The sequence below is a fragment of the Mirounga angustirostris genome, unplaced genomic scaffold (assembly GCF_029215605.1).
Source record: "Mirounga angustirostris isolate CCGP_5_RB_7025 unplaced genomic scaffold, mMirAng1.0.hap1 SCAF_5, whole genome shotgun sequence".
NCBI classification, from domain to species: Eukaryota; Metazoa; Chordata; class Mammalia; order Carnivora; family Phocidae; genus Mirounga; species Mirounga angustirostris.
This window is the reverse complement of record NW_026991713.1, coordinates 100,496,444-100,511,814: the sequence shown is the minus strand read 5'-3', so window position 1 is coordinate 100,511,814 and position 15,371 is coordinate 100,496,444. Positions and strand designations below refer to the sequence as shown.

At 38.9% G+C, this 15,371-nt stretch overlaps 1 protein-coding gene across 1 annotated transcript in view; it reads left to right on the top strand.

The window, feature by feature from the left end:
• KDM5A (lysine demethylase 5A) overlaps window positions 1-15,371 on the top strand; it is a 95,994-nt gene that overhangs the window by 55,156 nt on the left and 25,467 nt on the right. The window contains exons 15-21 of the mRNA XM_045874081.3: window positions 1,470-1,651; window positions 2,012-2,136; window positions 2,623-2,773; window positions 4,050-4,164; window positions 6,699-7,054; window positions 11,706-11,844; window positions 14,940-15,119. Of these exons, the coding sequence (XP_045730037.1) occupies window positions 1,470-1,651; window positions 2,012-2,136; window positions 2,623-2,773; window positions 4,050-4,164; window positions 6,699-7,054; window positions 11,706-11,844; window positions 14,940-15,119 (1,248 nt within the window). The remainder of the gene's footprint in view (window positions 1-1,469; window positions 1,652-2,011; window positions 2,137-2,622; window positions 2,774-4,049; window positions 4,165-6,698; window positions 7,055-11,705; window positions 11,845-14,939; window positions 15,120-15,371) is intronic.

The following is a 15,371-nucleotide window of genomic DNA, read 5'->3' as shown; positions in this document are numbered from 1 at the left end:
TTCATTGATAATCTCTTAAATTGGGAGGGATATAGTAATACATAGCATTTCCCCATAGACTAAGTTTTTTGCAGAGTATCTTCTAGGGCTAGGGGTTCCTGGAGCATACTTTAGGATTTGGTGTAAAATTTATTTGAGACCGAGAGAGAGAGAAAGAAAGAGAAAGCGAGTGTGGGGGGGGAGGGGCAGAGAGGGAGAATCCCATGCCGATTTAACCAGCTGAGCCATCCAGGTGCTCCACTTCTCTTGATGTATTAATGTCCTGTTTGCCAACTGTTGTGACGCTGTGTAAATTCTTGTAAGCTAAGAAATATCTGCAGTGCATTTTGGAACCATTTTTACATGAAATAATTTTTAAAGCTAATATTAAATGCTAATATGAGAAATGGGAAGATATGAGAGTAGTTAAGAGACATGTAGATTAAAACCAGTATCAAAAACAAAATCTGTGTTGCAAGAATTGAATTGTGTCTGCCAGTGAATAAATTATCGGGGTTTACCTTGGGTAAGTGTAAAGAGTTTGCTTTCTTGTGTATTAAATGGAAGTCTTTATAAAATGCACTCAAATGCTCTTACTAAGCTGGCAGATCGAATTTAATTAAGCTTCTTTTTGATGTCTTGCTGAAGTAGATTATATTTTGATTTGCATAGTTTGATTTTTACTACTTTATCTTTGCATCTGTATTTATTAGTGTTATTTTTGGATCATTGATAACTAATATATCTGTATTCAGGATTTAAGGATGTATTATCCCTGGGACAAAAAAAAATTCAATTTTTTTCTTATTTTAAGGAGAAGACAAAATATATAGCTTCATGAATTGTTATATAGTAACCTTTGTTGTCATCACAATTCTGGTCAAGAAATAGAACTTTGTTAGCCACCCCAAAAGTACCTCCCAATTACAATTTCCCTCCCCCCTCAAAAATGACTGCTTTGACATTTGTAGTAGTAAGTTCCTTACATTTATTTATTTATTTATTTATTTATTTATTTATTTATTTATTTTTAAATGTTTAAATCTTTTTTTTTTTTAAGATTTTTCTATTTATTTGACAGAGAGAGACACAGCGAGAGAGGGAACACAAGCAGGGGGAGCGGGAGAGGGAGAAGCAGGCTTCCCGCCAAGCAGGGAGCCCGATGCGGGGCTCGATCCCAGGACCCTGGGATCATGACCTGAGCCAAAGGCAGACGCTTAACGACTGAGCCACCCAGGCGCCCCAGTTCCTTACATTTAAAAAATAGTTGTATCAGTCAAATGTGTATTCTTCCACACCAAGGTTTAGTCTTTCCCACTTTAAAAAAATTAAGAATGATTAATTTTAGAAAATGTTTTGATGTGTTATTTTACCTCCCATGTATATATCTTAAGTCAGATTTACCTGTAGAAAAAAATTTAGTAACTTTAAGTTCTTTGATGCTTCAGAGCCTTGAAAGAGTTGATGTAGTGATGTGAATTGTATTTCAGGGTGTTCTAATGTCAGAAGAAGAAGTATTTGAACTTGTTCCTGATGATGAGCGACAGTGTTCAGCGTGCAGAACCACGTGTTTTCTCTCTGCTCTCACATGTTCCTGTAATCCTGAGCGCCTCGTGTGTCTCTACCATCCAACTGATCTGTGCCCCTGCCCCATGCAGAAGAAATGTCTTAGGTATCCTTACGTTTCTTGTAAACTTGTTACTTCTTTTAAAACCAAATGCACTGTTCTTTGTAATTCCTCTTCCCCATGTGTGCACTGGTAACTTTTCCTTGTCTCTCTGCCTCCCTGCTGAGGACCAGTCCTTTAAAGTTGGTCCTAAACTTGACAACTAATGTTAGTTTTTTTTTTTATCAATTGATTTCACATGTTCCCTGTCTCTCCCTGCATTAAAACTCTGTGGGTGGTTTGATTTAAGACACCCATTTTCTTGGTCATTGTATTAAGCTGATTGTACTTAAAATTTATTTTCAAGTTGGTTTTTTGCAAAGTTTTAAATTTCTGTGTTTTTTGTTTGTTTTTGTTTGTTTTTAGATACCGTTACCCGTTAGAGGACCTCCCTTCTCTGCTGTATGGTGTGAAGGTCAGGGCACAATCCTATGACACGTGGGTCAGCCGTGTTACAGAAGCATTATCTGCCAACTTCAACCACAAGAAAGGTTAAGTTTCCTCCTTTTGTATGCATACACTGAAATTATTGTTACATTGAAAGAGGCTTTGTTTTGTTTTATGTGCTTTTCCTCCATTAAGGAAAAATTATAGGCTTCATATGCGATTTGCGACTAATGGGTTGGTTGACTGACTATAGATTTAGTTTTCTATTTGAGAATTCTCTTTTACATAAAAAGTTAATATAAAATGGGACAGATAGCTAACTTGGCAGTAGATACGTATTTTGGGGAGTCATTATTACCAGTGGACTGCCACTAAAGGTTAATTAAGAAAGAGGAATTACCTTCCTGGAGAGAAATTGTCCATAAGGATTAGGAATGAGCACCTGCTCTTAAGCTTTTATTGCAGTGGTGAGATTTTTACAGCTGCAGTGTTTCCACTAATAGATTGATGACTAACTTGAGAGAGGTTGGTGAGTATTTTTAAATGACTTTGTATGTCTGTGGTCATAGTATATAGCTTTGTTTTTACAGATTTGATTGAATTACGAGTAATGCTGGAAGATGCTGAGGATAGGAAATACCCAGAGAATGATCTCTTTAGAAAACTCAGAGATGCTGTGAAAGAAGCTGAGACTTGCGCTTCTGTCGCTCAGCTGCTTCTGAGCAAAAAGCAGAAGCACAGGTAAGACTAAGAAGAGTTCTCCAGTGGTTTCCTGTGTTTTTTGGTTTTGTTTATTTGCTGGCCCCTCCCTATATTATCTTTGACCTCTTGTCTTGGCCATTTCCCTCCCACCCTCCCTCCAATCATGTCCCGATCTTCTCTCCTACTACTGTCCCTTCTTTCTTGCTCCACTCTGCAGTCCTCTTCCCCTTTGTGCTTTTTGTACACGGCAGGCACGGTTCTGCTTAGGGCCTTCTCACTTCTTCGCTCTTTGAGCGCTCTTCCCTGATATCCAGATGGCTTGTTCCCTCACTTCTTTCAGGTCTTTTCAGATAGCTGACACATTCTTGAAGAGGCCTTCTCTGACAACCCTTTATAAAATTGCAGCCTTTTTATTCTTCTTTCCTGCTTTGTTTTTCTCCTAGTCCTGTCACTTCCTGACATACTAATTTATTTATTATCTCCTCCTTTCTTTCCCAGTCCCACTAGACACCTGCTAGACTAGAATGTTGGAGATTTTTTATCCTTTTTTCGTTGCTCTATTTCTTGTAAATAAATAAATGATACTACACGCTGAAGGCAGGTGGCAGCAGAGAGTAATCTTGAGGGATGCTGGAGAGGCTGTGTTATTACGTGTAGAAGTATGTGCCCTTGATTTCATGGAATTCACATGTGTTAAATTTTCTGTGGTATTGTTTTGTATTCATGCCAACACTTTCCTGGTATCTGAACGGCTTTTGCTATGGCCCTTCACATTGGGTTTTAAATTACTTTGTGCGTTTTTTATTTGTACATTTGATTGGAGAACCTTTCTTTGAAGCATTGATCAGGGAATTTTCACCTGTCATTGGGTCACTAACCCCCTTGAAGAATCTGGCAAAAGCGTAGGGACACTTTTAGAAAAATGCACATACATATACAATTCTGAATCCGTTTCAGAGGGGTTTATTAGCCCCCAGCCAAGTTAAAGGCCCTTGTTCCACATTTTAAGCTTTTTGAGGTAGAAGATTTAGTTTTATTAACAACCATACTATTTTACTCTGAGGAATTTATTGACTGTTTAAAATGCTCAATACTTATAAGATTAGAGGAACTATAACTTGGAGAGTTGAATCTTTGAGTCATTAACTAATGAGGTAAAAACCTAATTTGAAAGTGATCACCATTACAGTGGAACCTCTCAAACACTCATATTCTGGGATTGCTTGGGTTAGAATTCTAGAGAGACTAGAAGCCCCTTTGATATCAGATGACTATGGATTTTTCTTACTTATATCTCAATATTATTTCACATCAGGCAGAGCCCAGATAGTGGGAGGACTCGGACCAAACTGACAGTGGAAGAATTGAAGGCCTTTGTCCAACAACTTTTTAGTCTTCCATGTGTCATCAGCCAAGCTCGACAAGTAAAGGTGGAGTATTACATTCTTTTCTTGGGTAATATCCTTTGTAGTATGGGTTTCTGTTTTGGGTAAACAGTGTGTCTAGACTAGCTTTTTGTTCTGTTTGTTTGTCACATAAGTGCTGCTGTTTGAAGTTTTTCAGTAAGCAGTAAGAATCCCCTGGTTTCATTCTTAGCCTTTAATTCTCCTTTTAAAATTCTGGAACCAAGAGTAGTTAGTTTAGAATTTTTTTCTGCATTGGGCGCCTGGGTGGCTCAGTTGGTTAAGCGACTGCCTTCGGCTCAGGTCATGATCCCGGAGTCCCTGGATCGAGTCCCGCATCGGGCTCCCTGCTCGGCGGGGAACCTGCTTCTCCCTCTGACCCTACCCCCTCTCATGTGCTCTCTCTCATTCTCTCTCTCTCAAATAAATAAATAAAATCTTAAAAAAAAAAAAAAAGAATTTTTTTCTGCATTAATCTTAGATCAGAATCCCCATTTAGCATAGATGTAATTGAAATGCAAGAAAATAGTTAAAAGAACCTGAATGTATCAGGAAGTTATTAGTTCATGAGCTTTTAAAAATGTGAGCTCTGAAATTACTAGATCCCTGATGGTTTCTTGAATTCATACACAGTCTCAAAAAGTGTCTATCAAATGTATTAATCAGCATAGTTCTAATCCTCTCATAGTTTGTGGTATGTTTTGTGATTTGGCCATGGGCAGGGTATCTAAAATGGTTTTTATCAAGGTTATCAGCTTGAGGTGGCTGGGTGGCTCAGTCGGTTAAGCATCTGCCTTTGGCACAGGTCATGATCCCAGGATCCTGGGATTGAGTCCCACATCACCCGGCCTCCCTACTCAGTGGGAAACCTGTTTCTCCCTTTCTTTCTGCCTGCCACTCCCCCTGCTTGTACGTTCACTCTCTCTGTCAAAAGAAATAAATCTTAAAGAAAAAAAAAAAAGGTTATCAGCTTGTGAAATCTAGTGTCGGTTGTGTTTCTGCTGTTACCCCATGTCGTAGAAGCATTTTGGTGGTTGACTGCTCTTTCTTCCTGAGAGACTTTATTCTCTGAACATCTGTGACATCACATGCTCTAGTTTTCTTCATTCATTCACAGTTCCTTTTCTTCGGTGTTCTTGGCTGTTTGTTTTCTCCTTGGCTTGACTTCTAAGTGTTGGAGTGTATTAAGAGTCTCAGCTCTTTCTTTAGGTCCTGACATCTTATTGGTTTAGTGACAGTAAGTATCACCTGTATCCTGTTGATCCCCAGATCATCAGCTCTCAATGCCTTTGCTCTCTCCTACAAGCTTCTACATCCATTGCATACTCTGTGTATCCCGTGGCAGACTAAAAGGCATCTTAAAAGCCTTTTAATGAATCAAAAATCCTTGATTCCTTTATTTCCCTTATACCCCATATCCAGTCTCTAAACAAGTGCTACCGTTATCTTCAGAATGTTTCCCAAAGTGAACCATTTGCCATCATCTGCATTGCTTACACTGGGCTCCGAGCCTCTAGATTCTGCCCCTGAGATCACTGTACTAGCCTCTTACCTCGTCTCCCTTCTTCTTCTCTTGTCCCTGACAGTTTATTTTTATTCGGTAGCCAGTGTGACCATGTAAATTATAAATCAAATTATATCACTTCTCTGTGGTTAAAACTCTCCAGTGCTTCCCCAAAGCCATTAGAATGAAATCTAAACTTCTAATCTGTGTGGCACTACGTAATCTGACCTCTGCTTATTTTTTAACTGCATTTCTCCACTTCGCTCCCCATCATCCACTTTAGAGCAAGACATTTCTCTGTAAAAGCTTTTGCAGTTATTATCCGCTCTGCCTGAACTGCTCTTCCTCCAGATCTTCATATAGTTCCCACCTCTAACTCCTCGTTTTAGTTTCAGTTCATCTGCTTTCTGTGACCACCATTGCAAAGTAATATGCCCACCCCCTCTGGTCATTCTCTATTGTGTTGCCCTGTTTTATTTTCACAGCACTTAAAACTAACTGGAACATTTTATTCATATATTCAGTGTCTATTTATATTAAAATACATTCCTTGGGCGCCTGGGTGGCTCAGTCATTAAGTGTCTGCCTTTGGCTCAGGTCATGATCTCAGGGTCCTGGGATCGAGTCTCACATCGAGCTCCCTGCTCGGCAGGAAGCCTACTTCGGCTGGAAGCCTGCTTCTCCCTCTCCCTCTCCCCCTGCTTGTGTTCCCTCTCTCGCTGTGTCTCTGTCAAAAAAACAAAACAAAAAACTTAAAAAAAATAAAATACGTTCCTTAAAGATAAGGACTTTGTATGTTTTAGTGCTTATAACAGTGGCTGCATCTAAGTCTGTAGTCATTAAATATTGTTTGAATGAATTAATCATGTTTTAAAAGTAAGTTTGTGTAAGTATTACAGAGAAGCATAATTATGTTCTTAACTATCATATCTGGTGCTATAATGGTGAGATGATTAGATAGTCTAGAATTTGATAGTTTTCCTGAACTGTGTCTATTCCAAACTCATTCTGTATCTTTTAAATTAGTTTTTTATTTTTATTCTTTTGACTTTTTCAGAATCTGCTGGATGATGTGGAAGAGTTTCATGAACGTGCTCAAGAGGCCATGATGGATGAAACCCCAGATTCTTCCAAACTCCAAATGTTGATAGACATGGGCTCTAGTCTCTATGTGGAGCTACCTGAACTGGCCCGACTAAAGCAAGAGCTACAGCAGGCTCGATGGTTGGATGAAGTAAGACTGACCCTGTCAGATCCACAACAGGTCACTTTGGATGTCATGAAGAAACTGATAGACTCTGGGGTGGGTTTGGCACCCCACCATGCTGTGGAGAAGGCAATGGCTGAACTACAGGAGCTCCTTACAGTCTCTGAGCGATGGGAAGAAAAGGCTAAGGTCTGCCTACAGGCAAGGTGAACACATACATTGGTGACTGTTGCCTCTTTTAATAACTAAGGGTAGAACCGAAGGAGGAACATAAGGCTCTGTTTCATTAAATATTTTTTTAAATTTTTTATTCTTATGTTAATCCCCATACATTACATCATTAGTTTTAGATGTAGTGTTCCATGATTCATTGTTTGTGCATAACACCCAGTGCTCCATGCAGAATGTGCCCTGCTCAATACCTACCATGTTTCATTAAATATTTAATTAGATGTTTTATGCCTTCCCTGACCAGCCACTAAATTATCAAATAGGTCTGCAAATAGTTTCAGATACTGTGTGCATGCTAGTGCAGAGTACTTTGCTAGGTACTTTAAGTGAAACAAAGTAGTATTTTGTTTAGAACCTTCCCATTACCAATCTTTAAAAAAAAAAGAAAGAAGGGGCGCCTGGGTGGCTCAGATGGTTAAGTGTCTGCCTTCAGCTTAGGTCATGATCCCAGCGTCCTGGGATCGAGTCCCGCATCGGGCTCCCTGCTCTGCGGGGAGCCTGCTTCTCCCTCTCCCTCTGCCTCTCTCCCTGCTCATGCTCTCTCTCTCTCTCTCTCTCTATCTCTGTGTCTCAAATGAATAAATAAAATCTTTAAAAAAATAAAAAAAAAAAGAACCTTCCCATTACCTATACTATAGTTCAGAGCTAAGAAATGTAAAGCTCACTGCAATATGTTATTATTAACTAATAGGTACAGAAAAATGCTATAGGAATTCAGAGGAGGGGAGGTCATTGTTACCTGTGGTGGTCAGAAGAGAAGCTTGAGAGAAAAGAACTTTAGGTAGAGCTTTGAAGCATGAGTGAAATTGAAGTGGAAGGGGCGTGAGAGAAAGATCAAGCTGAGTTTAAGGAATATATATATAGGGTTAGGTGACAAGTTAAATGGGCTTTCTTGGAGTGGAGGATTTATGTAGGAAAGTAGTGGGAAAGAAGCAAGAAAGGAGAACATTACGCAGTTGCATTAGCATTGGCACCCCCATTGGATTTTTGAGATTTCAGTAAAGCATTCACCATACTTGACTGTATATCAACTAATTAGACTGTAATGTTCTTTATGAAAGTATTTCTTTAGCTAAAATTAAGATCTATAATTTCTCTTGTGAGGATGAGGAACCTGGCATACTTAGAGTCCATAGTTATTAAATACACAGCTCAGATTGATCGATCAATTTATTTATTTATTTATAAGTGTCTCTGGATGTCTTACAACTAACTTTTTTTTAAGACTTTATTTATTTGACAGAGAGAGACACAGCGAGAGAGGGAACACAAGCAGGGGGAGTGGGAGAGGGAGAAGCTGGCTTCCCACTGAGCAGGGAGCCCGATGTGGGGCTCGATCCCAGAACCCTGGGATCATGACCTGAGCCGAAGGCAGATGCTTAACCAACTGAGCCACCCAGGTGCCCCAACACAGCTCAAATTTAAAGCCTTTACCACTTCATTCCAAAGTCTTCATGTACTTAATTGCCAGCCACTTATTTTGGTTGCAGTTGATAGGAGAAGCCTTAGATAATTCAGTGAACACAGTTCTGTTTAACCAAGAAAAGGCTGCATATATTTTTGCTGGATATTTTGCTCTCTAGTTATCATGGAGAATACGTACTAAAATGTATCCATAGCTTTTTGTTTGAAACCTTCAAATTACTCTGTGTCTTCAGATTCATGACAGTTCCAGGAGCATATTAAATGGGAAAGGATAAATAACTTTGGAATGCAAAACCATGATTTGATATACCTGATGCAACTTATTGTAGTCTACAGAATGAGATTTTGTTGGTAGTAATATTTGAAAACTCACTTTCTCTCATTTTTCCACATTTAATCAATCACTAAGTTTTAATGAGTTTGCCTCCAAAATGTCTTTCGTATCTGTCTTTTTCGATTTCATTGTCACTGACCTAGTTATGGTGCTCTTGTATTTTACTTAATCTTTGCAATTCAGTATTTATGGAGTACCTACTACATGCCAGGCACTATCTCTTTTTTTTTTTTTAAAGATTTTTTTTATTTATTTATTTGAGAGAGAGAGAATGAGAGAGAGAGCACATGAGAGGGGGAAGGGTCAGAGGGAGGAGCAGACTCCCTGCAGAGCAGGGAGCCCGATGCGGGACTCGATCCTGGGACTCCAGGATCATGACCTGAGCCAAAGGCAGTCGCTTAACCAACTGAGCCACCCAGGCGCCCGCCAGGCACTATTTCTAAGTGCAATAAAGATAGTAGGGGAAAAGACCCACAATGTTCCTGGTGTAAAATAGAGCCAACATTCTAGTGGGGAGAGACAGGTGAATAAGTGAGTGAACGAATGGATGAATGAATTTCAGATAATTGTCATGAAGAAAATATAATTAGTAAAGATATAGGGGGTGATAGGGTTTGGTGGGGATAGTGGAAAGTAGAACCTTTTGTTTTCTAACTTCTGTCAAAGTTAGCTTTCTGAAACACATCTACAATGTTCTTGGCCTCTTAGCATTGGTTAACACCTGACCACTATATTCTCAATATCCTCCTTCTTTGCTTTTGGCCTTCTCTCCCTGCCTCTCAAATAATGCCTTTCCTCAAGATTCTGGCCTAGACCACTTCTTTTTTCACTCTGTACATCTCCCTGGAAATTTCATCTAATACATTTTGTGGCTCCATTGGCCATCTTTATACTGATTAACTCCAAATTCTCATCTATAACATAGATATTTTTCATAGATACCATCTGCCTGTTAGGTAGTTCCATTGGATGTCCTGTTGGTACCTCAAATTCCCCATATCCAGAATTGGATTCATTAACTCTTTCCCATCATCTCTTCCTTTCCTCCTTTTTTCTTTGAATTACACCTTTTTTTTTTCCTCCTTTAAACAAGCTTTGGAAATTAACTTTGACTTTTCCTTTCCATTTACATACCTTCAACTTCAGTTAACTACCAGGTCATGTTGATTATATTTCCTCAATGTTTATCACTTTCATTCTTCTTTGGGGGTGCTGTCATAGTTGGCCTAAATCATAGGCTCTGTGACCTCACCCTGTTCTCACCCATTCTCTACACTGCAACTAGTATTTTCCTAAAATACAGGTGTGGCTTTTTCATTCCCTTGGTTAGAGCCCTTCACTGTTTCCCATTTCCCTGGGGATGACATTTAGAGTCCTTCATCTGATTCATAAGAGCATCTGTAATCTAGCCCCTTGCTTAAGGATCTAGCCTCATCCCTTGCCATTCTTCTTTGCATTATATGTTCCAAGCGTAGTGATCCCCCTGCTTTCCTCAGATATGCCGTGTTCTTTCTTGTCTCTGGACCTTCGCATGTGCTCATTTTATTCTCCTCTGGAACAGTCTTCCCTTCTGCCCATCCCCTGTGGTGTACCACTACCCGGCCTCTGGTCCCAGCTTTCCTGACTCACTCCTATTCAAAAAGGATAAGAAAGCTTAGAAGTCACTTCTGGGAATCCTTCCGTCACCTGCCGAGTTAGTTTATGGTCCTCCTGCTGTATATTTTGATAGCATCTTACGTGCTATGAATAATCCCCCTCTACTACCATAAGATTAAAACGTTTCATGAGGCAAGGTCTCTATCACTCCTGTGTGTTAATAATCTCCAGGACCTAGCACAATGCCTAGCACATAGTAGGATTCATGGATAATGAAACTGTTCTCACCCTTATTAGCTTCCTATTGCTTCCATGGCAAAATTCATGGCTCTTGAGCCCTCTTATATCTTTTTGCATCTTTCTTTCCTGTCAAATTCCCCTACTTCTTGCTCTTAACTCCTGCCTCACCCCCGTCCTCACACCAGCTCCCATCTTAAACTGGACTACTAACTTATTTTTTTTTAAGATTTTAGTTTTTAAATTAAAAGAATATATATAATCTCTACCCCCAAATGGGGCTCGAACTCTTGACCTTGAAATCAAGAGCTACATGCTCTACCCACTGAGCCAGCCGGGTACTCTGGGACCTCTAACTTATTTTTAAATGTTTCTTCATGTCTTTGTTCATTATATTCCTGGGTTTTTTTCCTTAACCTTTCACTTGAGAAAGTCACACTTCTTTAAGCCTCAGCTCAAAGCCCATCTCAGCTCCTCTAAGCAGAATTAATCACAACTTCCCATAGTGGTAAGCCTGTAGCGATTTGCTCTTCGTCCCCAGTACAAGTTTAATTCTTATCTTGTATTCTGATTTGTTGAGGATAGGTCTATTTTATTCATCTTTTAACTGGGTGGTATTGAATGTAGTTGAATTAAATGTACATGGTCAACATTACTGGACTTCTAGACTGTTGCTTTCCACACTGCTGATAAGCATCTCTGACAGTTTCAGATATTGTGGAGAACTAAAATAGATCCAGTTTAGTAGTGAAAAGAGCAAGGGATCTGAGACTCATTCTGAATCAGTATTTCAGCTGTGCCATTCACTGTATTAAATGACTTGGGGAAAATAATTGATTTTTAAGGTTTTCTTATTTGTATATTGGGAATAAAGGTAATAGCTGCTTTGCCTCCCTTATAGGATGTGGTAAGAACTAAATGAAATCATGTATATGAAATTTCTCTGCACATTCTAAAATGTTATTTAAATGTTGGTAGCAGTTCGACTTTTCCTCATGCATCTACCCTATCTTTGTGTTTTTTCTTTTTTTAAGACCACGGCACAGTGTGGCAAGTTTAGAAAGCATAGTGAATGAAGCCAAGAACATTCCAGCCTTTCTACCCAATGTGTTGTCCCTGAAAGAAGCGTTACAAAAGGCTCGAGAATGGACAGCTAAAGTGGAAGCTATTCAGGTAAGGAGCCTCTTGAATTATCCCACCATTTGGGTAATGTTGTCTTACAGATGAATCCTGTAAGCCTTTAATTTTTAGAATAGAAAAACCACAATAAAATAATAGTACTTAAAATTCAGTTGTTCTTCCATCTGATTTTGTCATTCAAAATAAATATTACCTATTTAAATGTTACTTGTTTCTGTTGACTCCCTGCTATGAAAGATGACAGAATTAGCTATTTATTTAACTCTTAGCAATAGGGAGTTTATTCCCTGCTGTATTCTTTGAATCTTTGCCATGTGTGCAAATAAATTTTAAAATAAGAGGCAGAAAAAAGAAAATGAAATTAATATTTACCGAACACCGTAACACTCATGGTAGGTATTATTCTAGTTATTTGGGAGTAGAAATGTGAGGGAAGGGTATAAAGACAGTACCTTGGCCCTCAGAAAGACATGTATTATATATTTTAATTTAAAACAATATATAATATTCCTCCTGAATTATAAAAACCTTGCAGCATTTTCAGTATTGAGGATGTACATACTCTTTATTGTAAACCTATATCCAAAGAAAATGAAACCAACTCTCTGCTGTCCCAAGAAAGAACATATTCTAGGTGTCAAGTTCTAATGACTTCTGTTTTAGTTTGTTTCCAGTTAACTTTTTCTGGGAGCTTCTTAGCTGCATTTTTCTGTGCTATTTTAAAAATTATCTCGGGCGCCTGGATGGCTCAGTTGGTTGAGCGACTGCCTTCGGCTCAGGTCATGATCCTGGAGTCCCGGGATCGAGTCCCACGTCGGGCTCCCTGCTCAGCAGGGAGTCTGCTTCTCTCTCTGACCCTCCCCCCTCTCATGCTCTCTATCTCATTCTCTCTCTCAAATAAATAAAATCTTTAAAAAAAAAATAAAAAAATAAAAAAATAAAAATTATCTCTATTTTCCAAACTGAGGATTGCTGGAGGGGGGGTGGGTGGGTGGGGGGATAGGCTAAATGGATGATGGGCATTAAGGAGGGCATGGGTTGTGATGAACACTGGGTGTTCTCTGTAAGTGATGAATCACTAAATTGTGTTCCTGAAACCAATACTACACTATATGTTAACTAACTTGAATTTAAATAAAATATTGGAAGAAAAAAATTAATCTCTGTTTTCATCAGGACAGCTCCTCTGTTTCATCTTTAACCTATTTCAGCAGGTTGGTTGTCCTCAAATGTTTGATAACCCTTGGTTGGCTGTTAATTTATGACCACAAGACCAAGTCTACAAGTAGAGATGGCTGTCTTGTGTTTCCTCTATAATTTTGAAGGACTTGCCCTCTGCCAGGCCCTTCCTTCAATGGGGAGACTGACTCGTAGTTCTAAGTAAGTGGACAACTTCTGTTGACAGGCAGACTCTTCTTTAAGATACAGCGCTTGGGAGCAGGCTAAGTCAAGTCTTAGCCAGGAGGTCTTTCCTAGTCAAACAGCTATAGTTGGGTACAAGGAGTAGCAGTAAACCTGGTATTTCTCAGCTGTATCTATTTGAGTTTTCTTTTCTCTTCCATTTCACTATTCTTTAATCCTAGTACCACAGTGATTTAATGATACCATTATAATATCTCTTAGGGCTAGAACCTTCCCATCATTATTATTATTATTATTATTATTATTATTAAAAATTCACTTAAGTTGGGGTGCCTGGTTGGTTCAGTTAGTGGAGTGTGTGACCCTTGATCTCGGGGTTGTGAGTTCAAGCCTCACATTGGGTGTGGAGCCTACTTTAAAAAAAAAATCACTTAAGTTTTTTGCCTTTATTTTTCCACATGTTTCAGTGTAACTTTCAAAATGAATTTATAGGCAAATGAGTCAGTTAACATAGGAAATAACCTTTTATTGGAATGTCTATGTATAGCATGTAACTATGCCTTTCCCTCATTCAGGGCTTCTGAGTAACAGTGAATGTTAAGGACATATATACAGTTTCTTACAGGAATGGTTATGTGTTCTGTCCGCCTGGAGATTCATCCAATCTAAGGTATCTGAATTACTGCCTGTTGGCTGTCAACCCACTTCGGGTGTTCTTGCCAAATCCCTGGAATGGATTACTTACTAACCCTCTCATCTCATATAATGATTTATTTAGTAAATTTACAGCAGTAATAGTTCTAAAGACTTCATTACATGGAAATACTGAACCATTGTGACTTAGGCAAATATCCGTTCTCATCTGTATTTATAAAGCATAAAATGGAGGTGGTTATCAGAAATAAAATACTGCTACAGATGAGAATGGATATTTGCCTAAGTCACAATGGTTCAGTATTGTTGTTGGAAGAGTTTGAAAGACTTTGAAATAGGCAAAAGAAATTACCGGATGTCCTTTTTGTGGAGTACTGGATATTGTCTAGTCAACTCTCCAGGATTATCTCATTCTAGGAGTGTGTGCTGTAGATTTTCTTTGACCAGGCTATTTTACAGCTCTGTCAATTATTAAAAAATGATAGTAATACAAATGAATTATGTCCATAGAAAATTAAATTTATCTATAACAGAACAATTTATTTCCCCATGGTAGAAAAGATGATTGAATTGTCCCATATGATATTAAATATCTGTTTCCATCTATTAGCAAATTTCTTGTCTCATTCCTGATTGTATTTATATATGTCTGTCCTTTTTTTTTTTTTTAAAGATTTATTTATTCATTTTAGAGAGAGTGTGTGTGTGAACAGGGGAGGGGCAGGGGAGAAGGAGAAGGGAAGCAGGCTCCCCGCTGAGCAGGGAGCTGGACGCTGGGCTTGATGTCCTAACCAGGAGATCATGACCTGAGCTGAAACCAAGAGTCGGATGCTCAACTGACCGAGCCAACCAGGTGCCCCTTATATGTCTGTTCTTTAGATTCTTTTGAACTGATTTTTACATCTTAACTGGTTCCCTCATTAATTAATAAAAATCTCTGACAGTATGAATTTACAGAATTTTTAAAAAGGACATTGGAAGCTCTAGGTTTAAAGAATAACATTTAATAAAAAACTTAACACTAAACTCTTTGTAAGATCTTCCGACCAGTATCACTAGATAGACTCCATAAGAAAGTGCAAGTTGTGTGAGAATGCACTTTCGTTTTTCAGAGTGGCAGCAACTATGCTTACTTGGAGCAGCTGGAGAGCTTATCTGCTAAAGGGCGACCTATCCCTGTGCGCCTGGATGCGTTGCCCCAGGTAGAATCACAAGTAGCAGCTGCACGGGCATGGAGAGAACGGACCGGGCGGACCTTTCTTAAGAAGAATTCTAGCCATACCTTGTTGCAGGTAAAGAACAGTTGGTAATTTAATACCTGTAGGTAGGGGTTTTATTGGTGAGGGTTTTCAGTTTATCTGGTCATGGTTATATAAGTGATTCCTATTAAGTGATATCAAATGTTGACTGGAAATCTGGATCCTTAGGCAGACTTATCTCCGGTTCATCTTGTACTGTGTCCAGATAAAGCAATCAGCCTGGATCTTATCTCTGTTACTAATGGATTCTGTCCTTGAAATATTTTATACTTGTTACCCTTTTCA